This window comes from Corvus cornix, chromosome 4 (genome assembly GCF_000738735.6).
Source record: "Corvus cornix cornix isolate S_Up_H32 chromosome 4, ASM73873v5, whole genome shotgun sequence".
NCBI classification, from domain to species: Eukaryota; Metazoa; Chordata; class Aves; order Passeriformes; family Corvidae; genus Corvus; species Corvus cornix.
In genome coordinates, this window is record NC_046334.1 from 30466339 (window position 1) to 30488553 (window position 22215).

Here is a 22215-nt window from a genome sequence, read left to right on the forward strand (position 1 = left end):
TGAATTCTTTAATTATTCACCTTTTCCACTCATTGTGACACAAACAAAACAGTTCTAGATTATAGATTCTACCCTCTTGAGACTGAAGAGAAATGCTGGAGTGGGCAACACACTAAGGAAAGAAATACTGAAATCCTTTGTTGTAGTCTGTAGTTGTCACTGGCAGAAGAAAATCAAATATATATCCTTTATCAAAGGGCTGTCTGCTGCAAGGAATGATGCTTCATAAGAAGGGTAAAAAGTGAGTTCATTGGTAGAACTTTCCTAGTCCATGTCTTTAAAATAGTCTGACACACAGGTAATGCCTCCTGTTCCTTGAGAGACCCCTGATAGTGCTCTCAATAGTGAAACGGCTCTTCAGAAAATAGAATAATCCATCTGTTAGTCATGTAGGATTTTGTACACCTTTACACTGGAATAAAATGAAAGTACAAGAGGGTAGACTGTCAAGCAGACAAGCATTTCTAGGATTTCTAGGCATGAACTGACAAAAGTGAGGCTGCTCTTATCTGAGCTTTGTTCCTAGATGTGGCGAATTTTTTTTTCCTCATTACAAAGGTGTCTTGGGAAAGTATTTCCTTTTTTTTTCCCCATTAAAACTACAAGCATAGCAACTGCTTCAGGATTAGACTAATGCTTAGAAAGCAATAGCGTGTACTAGACTTTTTTCCTTTTTCCTTTTTCCTTTTTCCTTTCCTTTAATTGTGGAAAACGTTGCTGACAGAGCAAGGTGCCTCATAGGATATCTGTTTATAATTTTGTTATGCTGAATATGTTTGTTTGCCTTACAGGTATAAATGTTCTGCTCAATAATCTTTAGTTCTCTAACTGCTAATTGAGAATTTTTAAACGAGCTGCACAAATAATGCAGTATTAAAAATTCTTGATTGAAATGTACATTAGCAGCACATTTCTATATGATTGTAGATATATTTGGGGAGTGTATATCTAGCATTGTAATAGAGATACACATAACTGCTTAAATACAGAATTGGAATGGCAGTGAACACTGAGAGCTAGAAAAGTCTTTCTGTCAAAATAAGGGCTATGAAGTGAGGTTAAGTGAACTCTCCGTGCTCTTATACTTTGGGATAGCTGTCAATTCCCTTTGATTTACTTTCACATAATATTTCACTTAAACTCTTGCCTTTATAAATAGGCCTGGGCCATTTGGTTCTGTCTGTCCAAATTTCTTCATTTTTAATATACTAAGAGTATACTGGAGTTTAGTAGAAATCAACAGAAAAACCAAAACTAAACATGGAGAACTAGAGCAGGGTTTGTACCTAAAGGTAAGACTTTATTGATATTGCAAGCTTGGAATAAATTTCAGGACTGCAATGTTAGTATTGAAGGGCAAAACTTGTTCAGGGAGAACGGGTATCCCAACTGCGAAGAGCTCACATTGTATGTGAACAATGTTGCCTGCATTCTGAAAATGATGAGAAATAGTCTGAGTAACCAGCACGGGTGTGTCAGGTGACACCTCTGTCACTTCACAAATTTGAGAAGTCTAGGCAAGCATCTGTAGGGGATAGGGAGGATAGCCTGGTCACATTGCATTTGGCTTTAGAGCAAGGCAAGGAGCTAGACAGTCTCTTGCTGGTTCTTCAGTCTTCATACTAAAAAAAAAAAAAAAAGCATAGCACCATTCTAAGGAGACAAATCATGTAAGCAATTGTGTAAGCTGAAAAACCACAAATTTGTCTGCTGGGAATGCAACCCTGAAATGACAAACTTTTATGTCTTGAGTATAATTTAATATTTTCATGTGTAAATTCAAATGAGGTGTGTTAACTTAGCTCTTTCACAGAATAAGGGAACTTTTTCCCGTGTCTTATGAGTAGGTTAATTATGCAGCAAGCTTTGAATAACTTAGAAAATGTATACTGACAAGGTTGGACTGATGTTAGTTACTTAAAGCTATTAGTTTTGCTATGTGAAACACTAACACAGACTTGACTAGTAGTAAACACTGGAAGTTTTGGATCTCAGTAAGTTATCTACTGTAGTGCCAAATGGCTAGAGCACTTTTTTTTAATAAATGAAAGCAGTTTTAAGTATAAACAAGATGATTATCCTTCCTGTTTACAGTTGCTGTATTTGTGGGAAATAACTTTTCAATTCTGAGTAAAATGTTGCTTGCTCTAGCAGTTTGAGAGTGTTACATGGTTCAGGATACTCATTAGGCAGATCTAAATTCTCTATTTGTATTTATATTTACCCAGAGTTTTTCCATCATTGGTATGGGAACAAACAGGTCAAATTAGAGGCCTTCATCCTTTTCTCATGGCAATAGGTACTCCTTTTCAAGATTACCTGAACTTTTGTCTTACTTTAAAAGCAGAAAATCTGAGTTACTTCATGTTATTTCCTTACGAACATCCTGAAGGCTAACAGGAGAGCTATGCCAATACAAAGGTCTTCTACTTATGGCTCTTAGGAGAGTCATCAGTTTTATAAGCATCTAGCCTGGTCAGAGTTTCTGACTGTAGAATTTTTTACAGGTTTATACCCGTTACTCCTGGGAAATAACTGCAGTAGCTCATAGTTACCACCCAGATGGAAACCTATAACAGCATGATCTCTAGTTTTGCATGCTGAGTTTCAGTATTTGCATATTATTTCTGTGAAGCACAGATTTAGGATAAAGAAGGTGAGTTTCGCTAGTATTTCAGATTCTAAAACTAATTTAACAAATATTTAGCAAATACTACAACAAAAAGAACATAGAAAAGCCAAAAAAGAGTTATTCTTTCAAAAATTGACTGTTGTTGGACGTTGTGTTGGTGGCACCACAGGTTCCTCATCGCCATGGCTTTCTCACAGGTTTCTCCTCTGAGCTGATCCCTGCAATTTTGTGAACCTGTCCTTTTATTCATCTTCTGGTTATCGTCTACCTATGAAGTAATGTTCATTTTTCTGCTGTGCTGCTTTATTTCCCCTTCTGTATTTCTCAAGTTGGGCACGGTAGCCTCCATCTGACTATTTCTATTATATGTTGTGAATTCCTGTGCATCTGTCATTGGTCAGTATCCTACCCTGTGTTAGGGTCCAGATGTCTTTAACAGTTTGTTAGTTTGTAGAAGTGTCTGCTGTTCAGCAGCACTGGCACACCTCATAAAAATGTTTAGAACGCTCTTTCTTGTTGGAGCTTAGCTACAGTCTTTGTGTAACCTATTTCTGTATTCTTTCTCAGTAAGACAGCATGTGGCATTTGGTGATTGGCTTACAGTAAAGCTTTACTCTTTGTACAGTCACTTGGCATTCTGCTCATCTCAATCAGTGCAGGACACTGTCACGTTTCCATACCGGAAGGCATTCTTTAGTAAACGTTTTCACTGAACTGCTGAGTCAGAGGAATTTTTGCAATCACAAGTAAGAAAAGAATTCATGTTTGCCCTTTATGCAGTCTAATGTCTAGGGAATAATTCATAGTGTTTGCTGCTTCTTCTCTCTACTGCTGTCCACAAAAAAATGAAGTCACGCAACTATCCTGCAATGTATGAAATAAATAATGTAAAAAGAATAGTTCTGCATTGACCTTTTCATTTATAATAACCTTCTTACAGTAATAGATACAGAGATGTTGGATAGAAATGTCACTTCTCTTCCTAGATTTGTCCTGTTAAATATGCACACTCAGTGTATCTTTTTGTATGTCATCAGCAAGAAAGAGTTTATGGCCTTTCACCTCTATTTCTTCTAAGAGCAGGAATCAGGAGTTTGAACTGACTGACCTATTCAGCTCCAGAGCTGAATAGCACAGAGATTTCTGGCCTATTTATGTGGCTGTGTGGTGAAAGCTGATGTTGCCTGGCAGGGTTGTAATAAAGTATTTATGATGGAGATGTCAAACCAAGCTCATAATTCTGGGCTATTCCCAAAATGCAGAAGCAGTTTATTTTGGCTGAGTTTCTTAACTGGTATCCTGTTACCGAAGGAAAAGGCTCTGGAATTGATTAACTGCACACAAAGACTTGGTCTGTGTAGATTTGTATTAGGAAAGAACCATTCGTCTTACATTTTTCTCCATCATTTGCCTTCACTTGCTGTGAACAGCGTATGCACATCCAGTTTTGCTGTAGAAATAAAAAATTCTATGTGCTTTTGTCACAGGTGTATTGCATTTAAACTGATGCTTTTTTCAACATCCGTTTCAAGTGCAATCTACTTGTCTCCTGTATCTATAATAATAAACCTTAAATGTACATAGCTTAAAAAGCAGCTATGTCAGGCTGAGCCATCCTTTTCAGTTGAGGCTGTGGATACAGGGAGACAGCAGCTTGGTAAGAAGTTATAGTTTAGCATGAACAAAGCAAAATGAAAAACATCTTAGAATAAACAGTAAGTTTGGTTCAGAAAAGGAGCAAAACATTTCAGTAGGCTTAATGTTAGGATGGGGCCATGGCAAAACAAAGATGTTACTGTTAGATAACTTTACTTTCACTTCCCTACCCCTACCTTTTTCAATTGCTGTATTATCTGCCTATTTAGATATGTCAGTGAAGCCTTTTGATGCTGAGCAATTAGCTGGTGCCACAGAATTGTTTCCTGTAAGTCTTGATTGCTGCTTGACTGTGAAATACTTGATCTCATTTGAACCAGAACTCCTAAACATAATGTTTGAAAATTAAACTTGTGACTTTGGTTCCTAAGATACTTGGGTTCCAGCTTTGACTTTTTGAAATTGCACTCTGCAATTTTTCAAAAACAATTTGAAGATGTACTGAGTTTTGAAATTATAACTTATTTTTATAGTATTTTTATTATGTTTTAAGTCAGCCTTAAATTTTTTCACGCTTCACATTTAATGACACCATGTTACATCAGCATGTTTTCATTACAGATTTTCCAGTGAAATAATTTGTCTTACTAAAAACAGAAGGCACATCATTTCTAAACTACAAAATACCCCAGTTCTGGGATCTTGGAGAGCACAGAGATGTTACATGTACATCTCCATGAGTGAGCATGCCCTCTTCATCCTTTCTAAATATTACTGTTCACTTCTTGCTCACACCTGGAGATGTATGCAGAGCCTGCTTTCAGAAGAATGTTTTTTAAGTTGTTTGCTCGTGTCAAGTGCTCTGGCATTCTGCTGAGGTAGTCTGTTTGTTCATAGTCCTGTCCAAGAATCCAGGCTCTGGCTTGATGTGCTTCTGACATATCAGTGGTATGTTTCTAATAATGTGGAAGCTCTAATGTTTTCTGGCTTGTAGTGCAGTGACTTGGGAGCAGGAAGAGTAGAGGCAGGATTAATGCTGTGTGAATGCACAGTCTTGGAGAGATAATAAAAGATGGACATTTCACCAGAGACTGACTCATTTTTCATATATTTGAAAGGGCATGGGAAGGAATTGGGATTGAAGTAGTGCAGCAGAGCCTTACTTATTAGCCAAAAAGAGGAGAGAAGATCTTATCCAGCAAGCTGCACAAGATTGCATTGCATTTTAGTTACTGACGGGAAGTGATTTTTCTTAAACCGAAATTGCAAACAAATGATGAAGACAGGCTTGAAGGTTACCCAAGTGTGGAGCCTGTTCATGCAATGTGGCTAAAAAATATTCTGTAAATATTTATACCAGTTTAATGTGGTCTTAAACTCCAGTATCCTGAAAGTAATTGTTTTTTAAAAAAGAATGTGAGTAAATTCTTTGAGTAAATTCTTTTACCACCCATAGTCTTGTCTCCCTTGTGGGTGCTAGATGTTGACTGTTCTCATATTATATGCATGCATGTGCCTATGGTTTGCACATGGTTTGGGGGGCATTTTGTGGTTGTGGGGTTTTTTTATTGTTACTTGTGGAAACCCCAATTGCCTTGTTGTAGTTTTTATTTTGCATTATTGAGAAGCAGATCAATTAATTGACAGACTGTAAATTTGTTTTAGGCTTTAGATGGCTTAATTCGCTCTTGATCTGTGGAGTTTCATTTTCAGCCATGCTTGCTGTCCTCCTGAAATGCTGCTTGTAGAAGTGAAAAACCAAGCATTCCAAAATCGCAGAAAAACAGACTCCTACATTTTTTACTAGCATCCTGATTTGTGAGAACTGGTTGTTGTTTTTGCACACACACACACACACACACAATAAACTGAGTTGGAAGGGGCCAAGGATCATTGAGTCCAGCTCCTGGCCCTGCACAGGACACCCCGAGAGTCACACCATGTGCCTGAGAGTTGTCCAAAAGCTTCTTGGACTCTGTCAACTTTGGTGTTCTGACCACTTCCCTGGGAAGCCTGTTCCAGTGCCCAAGCCTATTTTCCACTTCTCTAAAATGGATTCCTTTTGGAATTACAGAGCTTGTTTCTAAGAAAAATATTTTGACCCTTTTCTGTGTTTAACACTGTCAGTCTTGATTTCTGCTTTTAGCTTTTCTGTAGCTTTACTGCAAACAGAGTTCCTATTCCATCCCCCCATTCTCTGTTTTCAATTTCAGATATATGCAGGCTATTATGCCCTCTCACAGCCAAATGTTTCTCATGCTATTAATTGTTGGTGTTCAGATATATTTTTTTTGCTGGCTAAATTCTGCATTCATATCCTTTATTACAGAAGTACTGCTAATGTTTCCTTAGCTAAGAATCTCAGGAAATGGGGCTTATAACTCAATTACAGCAGTCTCTTTACAAAAGAAAAACAAAAACAAAACAAAAAAAGAAACCACAGCCCTGCTATAAATACATTACAGTCTTGAACTGAAAATTTCAACTTTTTATAAAGACAGTGAGTTTTCAGGAATGTAGAAAAAAGTGCTACTGTAATGATAGTGCTTTAGGGTGGTTTTGGAGCTTTAGGAATAATAACCAGTTAAAGGCATCTCCTCCCTTTACCTGAATTTAGAAATTGTGTAAAATTCTCCAGTTGTGTGGATTTTCTTTGGGAATGATGCTAAGTAACAGCCTTCTATTACAGTATAGTCAAAATGAAAAATTGTTAGCTACTGTTGAGACATCACATACTCCATTTATCTTTGGCATCTATTATCCCAAGTAGCTAGGGAACCTGATACTGTCAAGAAGAATTGTGGTTTACTTTCACACATCCACAAAAAGGTTTTTAGAGCTAGAATTAAAACTGGGTAAGCCACAGCTTTACTCTCAGACTTTTCAGACTTTTAGAAGCAAGATAGCACGTAAGCATGCTGTCATCAACGGAATTAAGGCATCTGCTGCAGATTGTATCCTACCTGAATATGGACAGCTTTTTGAATGGGAGAGTAATAGATCACATCTTTCAGATTTTAAACAAAGTCAATCTCATCCAACTAGATTATTCTGCCCCAAGCTTCAATTTCAGCTTCTGCTCACCACCCTGCTAATGACTGAGGTTTCTGAAGTAGCTCCCAGACTGATGGCAAGGCATCAAATCTGCTGATGGCAATGAGTGACTGGTGGCAGTGCATCAAATCTGTTTGAGATATACAAATAAAGCCTGGCTACAATGCCTCTGTTTTCTTCATAGAAGCTGATGCTTTAATCGAAATTGTGACTGTTGTAATGAATCATACAAGATCTTGGGACAGACACAAGAAGTGATGATATCCCTGCTGTTTGTCTGTCACACTATACCAGTTTTGTCTTAAAATGCAAGTTAGGATCGTTTTTCTCTTCTTGAGACCAGATACAGGATGTGCAAAGTTAACCAGTCCTTTTATAGTGATAAAAGAGTAAATGGCTTTTATGTTATATCTTGTTAGAATATAGATGCAGGATGCTTAGTGTTGTGAAAAATACACCTTTTTCCTTTTACATATGTATTTCATTGTACTTTCATACTTTTTAGTTGACCACATCTTATTTCAGGATGCTTCCCATGTGATACGTGTCAGCTTTCCTTACAAGCTGAGTAACATATTATCACTATGGCACTTCACTCTTTCAGCCAGGATGTTTCATTGGGATGACTGGTTGGGTTTTGGACTGTATTGTTTGTTTGCTTGTTTGTTTAAAAAATTCTCTAAAATCTCTAAAATAATCCATTATGTTTGCCATCAAGCACAAATTAATGTTGAAAACTCCTGTTTTCCAGCAAACAGATAGCATGTGGCTTTGTCAAAATGGCAGGCCATTCGAAATTCAGTAGCTGACAGCTTTTGGTTCTGGCTCTTAGTAGGATTTAACTGACAAATAAGACACTCAGATGATCCAAAAAATCCTGATGTCTGTACACTGTATGAAAATCTACTTACAATGAACTGCATGAACTTACACTGAACAGTCAGTAGTCTGACTTGTAAAGACTTTAAGATGCCTTACAATGACTAGACTTCAATTACTGTCCTGACTTTGCATTGATTAAAGTTCTGATACACTTCCCTTAAACAGATTTCACTACATGACTGGGGATAAAATTAGCTCTTAAAATGTCTTTACTAGTTTTTAGTAAAAAAATTGAGTGCTTTTCTTTTTGAATGGGAACATGTTCTTGAAATCTACATTGCCTTTGAGCAAGGCGCAGAGAGACAGACAAAGGTATAGATGGATATGTGTATATTTAGCAATGTCATAGCTGGGTTACTTGGCTTTACTGATATTTCACTCTTGCATTCCTTGTTTCTCCTTTAAATCCCTTGCAGAGATCGATATTGAGCGTTGTGTTCGCGAGTCAATCAACCTGTTCCGCTGGACTCCTAAGAGTGCCACCTACAGGCAGTATGCGCAGCCTCCGCGGCCAGCCCTTGAGAGCAACGGCGCCAGAAGCTCCATGTCCTGCTTCTCAGCAGACTACCAGGAGGCTCCTCGAAGTGACCTAGTAAGTAACCTGGGAACTGGAGCAGGGAGAATTGTTCAGATTGCGTGTTTCTCCTGTCTCTCCCAACTCCTGCTCCTTCAGTCCTGCTACTACAACAAACTAATGTCCACAGGTCACCTGCAGAACTACTAACAGGCTTTATCGTAGGAGAAAAGCAGTAAAAAGAACAGTTTGCCAGTGAGAAATAGGGAACTGGAAAGTGATGCAGGCAGCTCTGGCTGCTTTTTCTATCTTGGCATATGAGGTAAAGGATATGCCACAAGTTATTCTGATAGTTTAGTAGGTGAGTTATGCCTGTGTTTATCTTGGCAAGAAGTAACTAATAACTAAGAGAATATCTATATTAAATAGATACTCAGTTTACTAAAAAGATTTTTCTTCTATCTCTCTAGTAGAATCTAATGGTTGTTTCTCTTGTCTGATGCACTGTCTGAAGACTGGTGATTTAAAATTATTCCTTTCCTTCCTCTCAGTAGTATAAATCTAGTTAGTCTCTTAAAAATTAAATTCTATTTTGCTGGGTTTTTTTTCCTTCCACCTTCTCCTACAATCATTTCATTCATGAGCACATTCCAATAATAGGGGAAGTATATATAGACCTGCTATATCTGTTTGGCAAATTTTGTTAGGTTTTAGTCTTTCCATTTGTTTTTCCTAATTACTAGGAAACTAAGAGGAGTTGTTGTCACTCAAATGACTCTTTACTTTTTAGTCCTTAAACTGGAGCTTGATATTCAGTCATTTTCTAGTTTTTTATTTTAGTTTTTATTTTATTTCTGTTTTAATTTCTGGAAGCCTTAGCTAGAAATCCAGGACTGCAAGTGTAGACATGAAATGAAGAACAAAAGGAAACTTCAAAGACCTTACAGGATTTAAGAAACAATAGGTAGATGTAGAAAGGCAAGGGAGAAGAAAAATGAAATTACAGGGGAATACTGGTTGTTGTCATCCAGGAATTGTAGCCATCATAACTGCTGCTCTGCTGCTGGAGAGATATGTAGAGAGGCTTTCTGAAGGAGCCAAGGGCTGCACTTTCAAAGAGTAATTCAGATAGGTCCTCCTAAGGTCATCTGGTACAAATTCCTGTAGAAAACACACATGACACTGAATTCAGATGGGGTTGCCCAGGACTTTGATCCATCAGGTCAAGAAAACTTTCAAGGAAAGTATTCAGTCTGGTCAGATGCCTGACAGTGCTAACAGTGAAAATTATTTTGTGTATGTGCTAGCTTTTCTGAATGTTATGACAAAAGAATAAAAAGCCAAGTCTTCTAATTCCCAGGCATTTGCTTGTGGCTTTATGTGTACAAGCAAGAGTCAAAGCACTTGGTTGTAGCAAAGAGGGAGATGGGGGAAAGCAGCACTAGTCTACTGAACTAATAAATAACAAAAATATTTGTATTTGTAACAGAGATAAAAATCCTTATTTCAGATCGAGCAAGGTTCTTTCAGTATTCTTCCGTTTCCTGAGAAATATTTTGGATGGTTTTTTCCTGATAGTGTTTTTATTTGCATACCAGAGGTTGTGTTTGTTTATAGTGTCAGTAATTAGGCTCATCCGTCCCACAGTTTCCAAGAAACTAAGCAAATGTTTTTGGTATGTTAAAGGGGAGAGAAATAAATACTAGAACTTCTGTTGCCTTCTCTTTCATTTCTGGTTCTGTCTACCTAACAGGAAAGACCTCTTCATTTACTGCAGTGCAGCTGAAGCACAGCTTAATATCTTTTGAAGCACAAGAATATTGGATCTTTTGCTTACTGCTGTATTTTGGTTTTTAGCTCATCATATGAAAGAGAGCTGTATAGATTCTGGGATCAATACAGAAATGTGTGAGCAAAGAGGAAACTAATCTCATGGACAAAATAAAGACTATTCATATCTTAAATTATAGTCTGCAAATGTGTTGTTTGCTTTCATGTGCTGTATTTTTGTGTGTCAGATTTTGAGACAGATAGATATCAGTCAAGTATGTTATGATTCAGTCAGGAACCATAGTTTGGACTTGGAAAGTCCCATATAACATGAGTCCATAATGAGCTACATCTCACTTGTGACCAGTTCTGCACTTTTGGATGTTTGTCTCCATAAAATGACACTTCTCAGGGATTAGAGCAATATTGATTAAAAAAAAAATTGAAATTATTGGTGAAATACACTATTTACACGCAAAGGTGGTGTGGTTTGTGTTTGTTTGGGGGTATTTTTAACCTTAATCCTGGAAGTATCTATCTCTTTCTTCAGACATGCCCTCTACTGGTGTTTGCTGCCATGGGGAAACTTTTTGTCTACTAGAAAGCAGTGAAATCTGAGTTCAATCTTTAGTACACACAGTACCCTTCAAATGGATTTTCTAAAACACCATTGTGTCCTTGCTCTTCAGTTTAGCTGTTAAAAAAATAACTTTGCTGTTTCCTTACCTATTTAGTTGGTCATTCTTTGGACGAGTACTTTGCACTACATTTCTATCTCCAGTTTTATATTTGTGGGTCACCTCTGTATTTTAAAGTGGGTAGGGTATGAAACAATTCCTTTGTGAAGAAAGTTATGGGTTTGCTTCTGAAGGTAATTTATGACTTCTTGAAACATTAAATGTTCAGTATTTTTAATTGTAAACACTAGCTGTCTCTTACCTCTATATATGTGTTTTCTTTTTACGCTGCTTCAGTTTGTTTCTTAAGTGCTTTTTATTGGCTACTCAAGTATTTGTGTGTATCTGCATGTTACTGTGCTTTGGTTAATAATAACAGAAGAAGTATTTCCCCTCTGGGTGTGCATTTTTCTCCCTAAACCAGCAGTCAGTAAAACAAAACTGTTTTGACTCTTTTCTATCAGTAGCATTGCTTAGTTTTTATTTTAGTGACATCTATTTGCAACTTCATAAATAGTCTTGGGTGCACTCTTTTTTCCTCCTGGACATGTGTGTTGCTTAATCTTGTACTCTTTCAGCTAGAAAGCATATTTCTACTGAGATAAAATCTCAAGGAGGAAATAGTTTCAGAGAAAATGAATGTGCATCTTAAGTGAGTTTGCATGTTTATTTGAGAAAGATAAAATGTCAAAAATGACAACAGAAGAAAACCTTTAAATTCACTACTTCATTTACACTACAATCTACTCAGTCTTGTGTCTGTAACTTTTCTTTACCAGTACATGGATGATTTTTTTTTGTTCTTACTCTTCCTGAAACTTACTTTCATACCCTGGAAACTCCCAAAGTATTTTTCCTGAATGTCCAGGAGTCACAGAGACAAATAACGCTGTAATATAAAAATTGTCTGCTATACTTGTGTCTCCATTATTATAGATATGGTAGACATACACTCTCTCCAGCTACTTTCATAATTCTAAATAAAAAGGAGAAAATGTTGCAGCTTCTCTATCTGCTCCTGTGAACTCACAGAAATGCAGAGACTGATACAGTTGCAGCTTTGCCTTGTTCTTCTACTCACAGTTCTCTTTTCAAGGGTGGGAGTTCCTGACAGATGTTGAGGAATGAAAGCATTCAACTGGAGAAATGTTTACCAGATGATTATTGATCCTTGCACTGATTTAAATGCCAACCGTCCGGTTCAGCTTTTAGTTTTTGATGAAGCAGTAGAAATACCTAAGCAGCAAGATGTCTTAATGGCTTGAACAACACAAATATGAAAAACATGGTTTTACCAGAAGTAGTATGAGCAAAGTTTCCCAATAATAACTTTCCTTTGCCAGTAATTAGGGAGAGCTTGCGTGATAGACTTCCTACAGATGGGAATTCAGGCCTATTTGTTGTACAGCAGCACTGGCTTCTGAGTTCCTGTGTGCACCTAGGAAGTATTTGTCCATATGAAATGTATTAGCTAGGTTTATGTTAAGCCATTAAATAACTGATGTGTAAATCCATTTATTCTTCAAAAAGAAACATGGTCAGTAGTGTATACCAACACTTCTGTTTCAGTGTACAAGCTAAGAAATATCTGTATGATGTTCATGCTGTTCATAATGGCTGTTACTTATATTCTGCCTAAAGGGTCTTCTGACTGCCTTGACCCATTTCAGGTTTCTTTTGTCTTCTGTTTTTGTATGGAACTTGATTTTGTTTTCCTCTTCCATTGTTCTTATATTCAACAGAAAGCTGTTACTCAAATTTGTCTTTAGTTCAAATTGTGCAAAGCATTAACTGATCAGGATCTCAGTTAATGCTTCTAATTTATTTCACATTTGCCTTTGATGCTTCTGTTTTTCTGGTTGTAGCTGCCAACAACTTGAGTGAGAAGTTGGGGTTATTTGTCATTTTTTAGATGAGTTGATTAAAATGCGCTTTTTATGTCCCTCTCTTGTGAGTGAATAAACAAATCCCTGTTTAATTAGGCATGTCATAAGCCCATCACATTCTGGCAAGTATTTTAGGAATTGTTGCAAACTTAACATCTTTCTCTGTTTATTGGTTAGCTTTTTAAAATTCTTTCGGTACTTATAAGCCAGGCAGCCAGCTACCAGGAAGTGGGGAGTGTAGGGAAACTTCTGCTTCCAGTACTTTGGTTCTGCAGATTAAGTTACCTGAAGGAAGCCTTATTTAGCACTTTTTTCACTCTGACTGGTCTTAAAAATCTCTATGTATTTTCTATAGTTTTGGGACTTTTTCTGGTAGAAGATGAGACATTAAATAAATTGCCAGAGTGGATAAAATACAAAGTATAAGGCTCAGGAAATAACTGATGCTAAATGTTAAAGTCTCTAATGAATGCTGTGGCTGGTTTTTTTTAAGTTGTGATACAAATTGCAATTACTTTAATTGAATGTAAACTCATTGAAACCAGTGTACTGCTTAGTTGAGACAGAATTAAAGGAGTATGTTTGTAATGATCTAAATATTATTTATATGAGACAGAAATAGTTTGTGAGACACTCTAGATCGTGTTTAAGGACTGTAAGCTTGTTTTGCACAGACTTGGTTTTCAGGTCTCCCTAGGATGTGTTTATCTGCTTTGAATGTAAATGGGGCATTTGGAGCAGCCAGAGCACTCTCTGCTGCAGCCTTAGGCTCAGGTTCTGGATTCATTGATTGTCCACTAGTCCTTCCTCACAAGCCTTGGCAATTATACCCACTTTGAAGTTGAAAGATGGGTGTATTTGACCTTTTAGACCTTCCACAATTGGGATTCCGTGACTGATTAACAAATGTACAGAGGGGGAAAGGGTAATTGTACCAGTAAAATTAATTATTTTTAAAAATCTAGCCGGTTCTCTCTCTCTGCATCTTGTAGAATGTTATTTTTAATTTTTTTTTTCCCAATTTGGAAATTGTTTTAAAATCAGATTCTAGGTTTGATAGCCTTTGATCAATTAAATATTAGGAGTTCCTTTTTTCTTCCTCTTTGGTTTTTTTCAAGTTTTGTCATACTATTGGAGAAAGAAATTTACTTTAAAAATCATAAGTAGTAGCCACTGTGTGGGACTATAAGGAATATGGCAGCTATCTTCACCACTCTTTGACGTGTGGAACTTATTGATGAATGAGCTGTTAACAAGACCGAGGTTGGATCCACAATAAAGTAGTAAAAAGAGCAGAATAGTGCACTGAAGTTTGCTGCAGCTATTAAATAGTTTGGACTTAAGGTAACTCTGTTTTTCCTTTCTATGTCCAGTCTTAGCCCCTGTGGAGTGTATCCTGTGAGAAGACATTGTCTGAATGCCTGTGGTAGCATGGCCTGATGTCTGTCCTTGCCAAAGAAAATTACCAGAATATTAAAATGCAGAATGGTGGCACTTCCAATGCATGGAAAATATTAGTAAATAATTACACACCTCCATGTTTGAGTAATTTTTCAGGCTCTAGTGGTCCTGATTTGCAGGCTGGCTGGCTGACTGAAGACACAATTGTTATTTTGTTTGTTTTCATGTATTTTATGACTGACTCATTTCATCTTTGAGAGGGAGGTCTACAGTGGAAATAAGTATTTTTGGCAACCAAAGCCAAACTAAAGTTTCCTGAGTGAAAATTTTATTTCATACCTTGTTAAATAATCCATATTTTATTTTAAAAAATAGTGGCCTACATCTAAAAAAGGGAAAATGAAAGAGCAGTGCAGTGTTTATGTGAATTTACTTTACAAGAGAAGTAACAGTCAAAATAACCCACTGACTGTGCTACAATACACTTTAGGACCAGCACGGATTTAAATAGCGTAATGCTTCATTCAGCTTCTGATGAGCACAATTAGATACTGCAGAGAGAAATTATCCACTTGGTGTTACATTTTTTCATGTGCTTGTAGCATTAGAAGCAATGGAGTTTGGGAGACATTTTGTAAGTTTTGGAGGAGCTTAGTGATTGTCTCACACACCAACATGCTCAGGTGCACAGCTGTAGCTACCTACCAGTCACAGCAACTCTAATTCCAGCTTGCAGCAACTCCTGTGTGTGCCATATACTGCTGCTGTGAAAGTTAGGTCTTCGAGCACAGTGCTGTGTAACTGTGCCATTAAGAGAGTTTCCATGACATAGGGAGGGGGTGTGTTATGTCAGCCTAAGGTGCCTTTTCCCTCTACTCCTCAGTCTTCTGTCCTACCCTATTCTTCTTCTCAACATACGGCTCTATAGGAGCCTGCCTTAGGCTAGTCTTGAATTTAGGATTCCTCACATTCCTTTCTTAGTGCACCTCAGGCCAGGCTAGGTGCTGTATGTTTTCTCAGTTGAGTCAGGATGCAGTGTCATTATGATCTAACTTTATTAGGAAGTGCAGTTGGAGGATAGAAAAGACTTTCTGGATGCAGCTCTCTTGCCTGATGCTGTCACTGTCTTCTTGCAGTTCATAGCCTCATACAAATTGTCTGTGTCATACAAATTGGCCTGTGTCATTGTGTCAACACCATCTTAATCTATTAGTAAAAGTGTTACAGCTATGTATATATATTTTCTCATCTGACATTATTAGGAGTGGAAAATCTGATTATCAAATGTGTGTAACAGCATAACTAGAAGAAAGAATCCATACTGGTTCCAAAGTTGAGCCTGCACCAAAATTTAGTCATGGAGCCCATCCTGCAAATGTGAATGAATACATTTTAGGCTGATGGGAGTAAATGTTGATGATGAGTTTCATATAGCTCAACAAAGCTTGGGCCCAAGTCTCTAAAATGGGTGGAATGGTGCAGAAATCCAAAGAGATTTATGTGAAAAGCACATTCAGCTTCCAGGGTAACTGTCGGGCTGACCATATTCTCAAACTTCTTGTCAGTTACTCAAATTCAGCACTCATCTTAATAGTCGCCAGTTAGGGGAGAGCCTGAACAGTATGTTTTGACAGGCTTCAGAGTGGTAAATAACTGAAAATGTCCTAGAGCTGCCACTGTTAATGCCAGTTCAGAAAACAGGAAGGTGAATAAATAGCAACTACAGATGAAAAAAGGTAGACTGTCTAAATCCAAGGTCTCTGACCATACATGATCACATTATGAAGAAAATTCCTGTAACAGTTGCAGTTTGCATTGAGATGTGATACTAAATTCTGGTTGGTTTTGTTTTTAAACAAGACAGGGGAATCTCTGACTGTTTCCTAAAGATTCTGTAATAATTTTTCTCAAATCAAAGGAATGCAGTTTCTTTTCAAGGACAGAACATCTATCAAGAGGGGAAAAAAGAGGCACTGATGGAAAGTGTTCAAGGCTGGCAAGATCATTCTTGCTCCTGCTTTTACTTCAAGTTTTATTGCACATTAAGGTATCCTGTGAGTATTCTCAGGCATGACTGGATAATGTCTCAGCTTTGTGTTTTGAAATGGTTCCATGCAGTGGTGAGCAGCTTTTACCTTTTTTATCATGTCAGGGGCAATAACTGAGAGTTTGCAGCATGTCTGCCCTGCTGGATGCAAGGGAATATCTTGACTTTTAGCCCTGCTGACTCAGTTTATTCACTCAATTATGTTACTCCATTTAGAGAGGTTTCCTTAATAATGAGCTGGTTTGGCAAGCAGAGCTCACTCACGTTTTTTGTAGACTGCCTACAAAGTTGTGTGCAGACATTTGGAGGATGTTTATGATTGACAGTTGGCTGGACGTTGCTGTTTGCGCTTCCCAAGGTGTGAGTTCTGGAACAGGGAGCTTTGTGGGGGAGCCAGGATGGTGGAGGAGGTGGAAGAGTACAGCTTGCAAAACAAAATGAGGGAGAGGGAGCATAGAGAAGGTAAACACCAGTGTCTTGACTAGGTAATCTGAGAAGCAGAATATGATGGCTACAGAGGACTGAATCTGAAGTGTAAGAATCAGTTTGCTAGAGAGGTTGCGTAGAGAACACTGGCTCTCAAGTGCTGAAAAATTGTAGGAAAGAGTTCCTAAAATCTGGAATTTTGGCTGTTCCTCCTTTATAAACAGTTGCAATTGAACATCAAAAAACACTGAAGCCTTTTAGTATGACCCTTTGCTAGTAATTGTCATAAAAAATAGTGGGGATGGCGACTGGAGGGCTTAAACCATTATTTTATAAGCTTTTTAAAATATGTTTTTGTAGCTTTATTCTATGTACATGAATATACACTGATTTCAGAAATATATTCAAAAATTATGGAATGACATCTTTCAGAAAACATGTTTCTTCATGAAGGACCTTGATATTTTTAGTAGAGTATTTTACTTGAACCCCAGATTCTAATTATACTGACTGAAGTATAATTAAATTAAAGTATAAACTGATACTTTTAATTATACAGGCTGAAGTTCCTAGTATATTAAATAAGCTGCACTAAGTTTTGCCAGCTTCAAAGACAAAGGGGAGAAAGCCTGGATCTACTCAGATAAAGCTGTCCTTTCCATGGATAGAAAGTTCCTTTATAGCTTCTGTGTTTATCAGATGGGACTGTTAAATTCAGGTCCAGCAGAACTAAAGATACTTGGCTATTTTCTCAAAAAAAGAAGTGTGTATCTTCATTTAAAAGCCATGATGAAATGCCTGTAAGAGATTACAGGCTAGTGGGAAAAGAGAGAAGAGCTGTGATTGTACCAGTCTCATGTTCTGGAGTGCTTTAATCTTTCTGAAACTCGACTTCCAAATTGAGAATGGTTAAGCAGCTTTAATTGCCAATATTTAAAAAAAAATTAAATTCTCAATGCCTATTTCTTCTTATTAAGAGTAGTAAGTGCATATGGATTAGCAAATCTCAGGCCTAATTGAAAATTAATGGGGTGAGAAGAATAAGTACTTTGAAAGTAAAGAATGTAGGGTGTTGTCAGAGAAACTTCTGGGCAGCAAGGAGACCTCAGACTTCAGCTTAAGTACTCTTCTTGCTATTGCCATCCTGCTGATTAAGCAGTCTTCCCTGACAAACAGTTTCTTATAGCTGAGTAGTCTAAAGCAAGATTCATGTTTGTAGTTAGAATATGCTAAAATAAGTTTCTCTTTGCAGGAAAACAGATAAAGCGACTTAAGTAGTAAGCTCAGTATCTTAGCACACGTAGACTTGTGTGTACATGGATGTGTGAAAATGGGAGTGTCTTTCTGATAATTTTAATGTTTCCTAAATAATGACAGCAAGTATATGGGTATGCTCTGTATATGAGCAGTACTCAATTTCAGTATTGTTGTCAGTATACAGTTTCTTACACAATCTCTAAAACACAAGTTTGTAACTGGACTTTTAACTACCTTCTGGTACTGTGCTTTAAGTAGAGCTTTTGCCTTTTTTAAGAAAGAGTGGAGGTTTTTTTAGAAAGTATGTGCCATGTCTGCCTTGGAAAAGAGTAAATAGATCACAGCAGGAAGAGGACTGAAAGGAAGAAACAAGCATTTTATATATGTGAAAAGCTTTTAAGGTTTTTTTAAGCTTTTCCCGGTGGTTATCCTGGCTTTTTCTTTTTTATTTGTCCTGTTTGTACTCCCTATAGAGTATTACTATCATGGGAATTTTGGGTTGTGAGAGAATCATTATGCTCCCTTCATTGTTTAAAACAAAAAAAAATTACAAATTATAAATTCAACAAGATGTTGTAAGTAGCTGTCCTGAGATGTGCCTACCTGCAACTTAATGTAGCTGAAATCAAAACCTCATTTACATGCTACAGCCTGTTCACAATTTGTTGGATATTTGTAAATCATTACTAAGACACTGTCAGTGCCATAAACTTTTTCTGAGTGCAGCTAACCTAACTTAAAGGATTTGGTTTAAAGTGGACCATCTTCCGTCCTTCACCTGCTTTTCTTTCTGGTTCTTCACAGCTGGAAAGCAATGCCCGCAATGACATAGTAAAGCCTAAACAGGGAATTGAAGCAAATAGTCCTGAAAAATGTGAAGACTCCTGTCTGAAATGTCAGCCTGCCTCTTGTACATCTCTTCTTATTTGCCCATGCTGAGGCAAAGGGAGTAGGCACTGAAGTGATGGACAACAGCTGGAGCACTGTTGTGTAGAGGAGTAGGAAATGTGTTAAAGGTTCAGAAGAATCTGCAAGATTTGTGTGTTCAGTGGCTGTGACAGCCTGAAGAGCTGATTAAACTCAAGTCCAGTTTCTGTAGTAGTTTCTTGCAGTTTCCAAGTATGTGTCTCAGGATGGTGGTTATGCAGAGGAGGCGTGAGGACAGGGTAGAAGAATTGACAGCTTGATGTTAGCCATCCTTAGCTTTTGCTGACTGACAGTTCATTAGAAAATTCCTGTGAGGAAATGCCTGAGATGAAATATAGTTGTTACCAAATACAGCAGATATAGGAATTTTTTTAATGTAATTGACAAAGATTATATTACAAGTGCATGCATATATTTCACTTTGCAATTTGAAGGAAATAAATTAGTATGATAAAATAGCTGTTAGAGAAATAATTGATTCAGCAATTCTATTTCCAGCAAGTCTGTTGAGAAGCTTCAGTTTTGTTCAAAGCCTATATAGAGATGTCATATCTCTGAACCTATCATTAAGGCAGGTCTGGACATAGTAGGTCAAGGCAAAGATGGTTGTAAAATTCACAGCTGAATGTGTTTCTCCTTATTTTCAACCCAGTTAAAGAGAAAGAATGCTTGTCCTGGTTATTAAAACCTATTAGCAGGACAGATAGTGTGTACCTGTAAAACACTTTGTATGGCTTTATACTTTTAGATGAAGAGCAAATGTTTTTGTATCTGATTAAGTGAATTTTGGTTGGTTTGTTTTCCTCTGTAGACTTCATGCTTTCTTCTTAAGGTTTCATTCTTCCCTGAGGCATTCATCCCATCAACTGAATGGACAAGAGTTGCACAAATAAAAGTAGGAAGTGGTTTTATAATTAGAGTCCAACATAATGTAAAAGTTTCTCCAGAAGACTTAATTCAGGTCATCTCAGCCAGGTTCAGTGACTTTGCTACCCAAGTGTTTATTGTTACCGGTAATCATGTGAACCTGCTTCAAGGACTGAACTCTTTGCAGCAGACTTGCCTCCCTTCCCTCCTTGGTGTTGCTCCTTAAACATGCTCCTGAGGCAGAAGCTGATGTCTGAGGAGAGCGTAGTGATGTCTGCCAGTTTGTCATCAGGCAAATTAAGCCGTGTCAGCCAAGTGTGTATTTATGTAATCAGTATTCCTTCTGCATTACTGCCTTTCTTGGGTCTTGCAAATGTGTCTGCTGTGAATTCCCTAGACGTGGGACTGCTGAATTAGTTTGGCAAGTTCTGAAGTTTGTGAGAAGAGTTTGACTTTTTTCTTCCTTCTCCCCTTTAATACAATTCATTTCCTTGGATGATTCCTGGGAAAATTCAGCTATTCAGCTGGGAGTTGGCTGTGCCCTGTCACGCTGGTTTTTTTATGGAAAGAGGTCTCTCTTGAGTATTGACTATTCTGTTGAAATAAATAATACATTATCCATAAATTATGCATTTTTCTGATTATGAAGTGTCTTGACTATTTTTCTGAACTTGGAAGGAAATGATGTGTTGAGACTAGCAATTTGTAACTACTTTTGTTTTGAATATTATTATATAAAATGAAAAGGCAGTTTGGTGAGGTAATATTCCCTGAAGTAGAATTACTGATTTTGTTTGTAATTTTGAAGGCTTTTGGATAACTTGCTTTACAGCAGAGGTATTTCTAAGTGCTGGAAGTCTTAAGAAGCCTTTTCTGGGGCATAACTCAAAAAAAAAAAGTGCATGTCTCTCTGTTTTGTCTAGCATATTCCCTAAATTTGGAATAGTCCTCAGATTAAATGAGGAACTAGTATGGTTAAAAACCAAAACAAAAGCTAGGCTAACAAGAGTCAGTTGGACTAACACCAGTTAGTAATGCCTCCATTTTCTTCAGAGTGCTACTCCTGTTCCCTTGAATCCTGGGGCTATAAGCAAATAATGTATTGGTGTGATTACTGCAATCTAAAACAAGATAACAGAAGTGGAATATTTTTTAGAAACAGAAAAATTGTTACTGTGATACTCTAAGAATCTGGAGTGTAGAAATTCTAGTATTTGTGAATACTTCTGAGATAATTCACAATGAATGTTCTCTTACGAAAAATAATTTCAGGTATTATCATGCTAGTTGCTTGAGTGCTACCAGGGATGTGGTATGTGCTGTGTCATAATCTGTTGCATTCCCCAAAATATATTTCTTGATTTGATATGTATTCATATATCTATAAATTTTCCCATCCCACAAAACTGAGGACAAATTTTCCAGATTAGAAGACAGAAATAGTATATTTCTATACATAATATAAATCTTATATTTCTGGTGTCCTGATTTGTGCCTAGTCTTTGGGCTGGGGTAATAACAGGTAGCTCTGTATCTTTCGGAGACATCCCTGCAGTTTCTGTGGCAAGTTGCCAGTTGCTAACCATCTTTTCTGCTCCAGTCATGAGACCTTTCAGTTTCTCTTTCCAGAGAGTGTTTTCCAGCCAATTTACTTAATTTCTGATGCTAAGAAATGTTCTATGGATGTTGTGAGCCCATCAGCCACAGTGAGTAATTCATTAACAAATCACAGACTGAAATCATTTGCACAGATTGTCAAACAATTTTTCTATTTTCTATTTTTCTATTTTAACAACTTTTAACAGAAGATAGAGCTATAGCTGTCAGGCATTTGGCACTGCTCTGGAGCTTTTCTGTATGGATAGTTTAACTCTGACTAGTTCAGAGTTATAAGAAAAAGATGTGTTTCTGTCTAACTAGGTCGTTACACGTTGAGTTTGTCAAATAAAAATAAGTTTAAAAAAACCCCATGTCTCTAATTCTTTCACCTCTAATATTAATTTTTTTCTTTTAAAGTCTAGGGACTCCATCAAGTTGGATGACCTGAAGGCAGAGGTGTCACCACGAATTTCAGCAGAAGATCTGATTGACTTGTGTGAGTTGACAGGACCTAGTCATTCCAAAACACCTGTAAAGAAAACAAAGCCTACCAAGCCAAAGCTGCTGGTGGTGGACATCCGTAACAGCGAAGAGTATCCTTCAAATCTGAGTGCTGGCCTTGCTAAATCCTGCTTGTGACAATTACTTCCTCATTGTCTGCAGACTGATATGTTGGAATG

The 22215-nt window shown here is 37.3% G+C and overlaps 1 protein-coding gene across 1 annotated transcript in view; it reads left to right on the plus strand.

Moving 5' to 3' along the window:
• Positions 1-22215, plus strand: part of TBCK (TBC1 domain containing kinase) — a 94657-nt gene that overhangs the window by 55385 nt on the left and 17057 nt on the right. Inside the window, exons 23-24 of the mRNA XM_039551640.1 lie at positions 8581-8756; positions 21953-22128. Coding sequence (XP_039407574.1) covers positions 8581-8756; positions 21953-22128 — 352 coding nt within the window. The remainder of the gene's footprint in view (positions 1-8580; positions 8757-21952; positions 22129-22215) is intronic.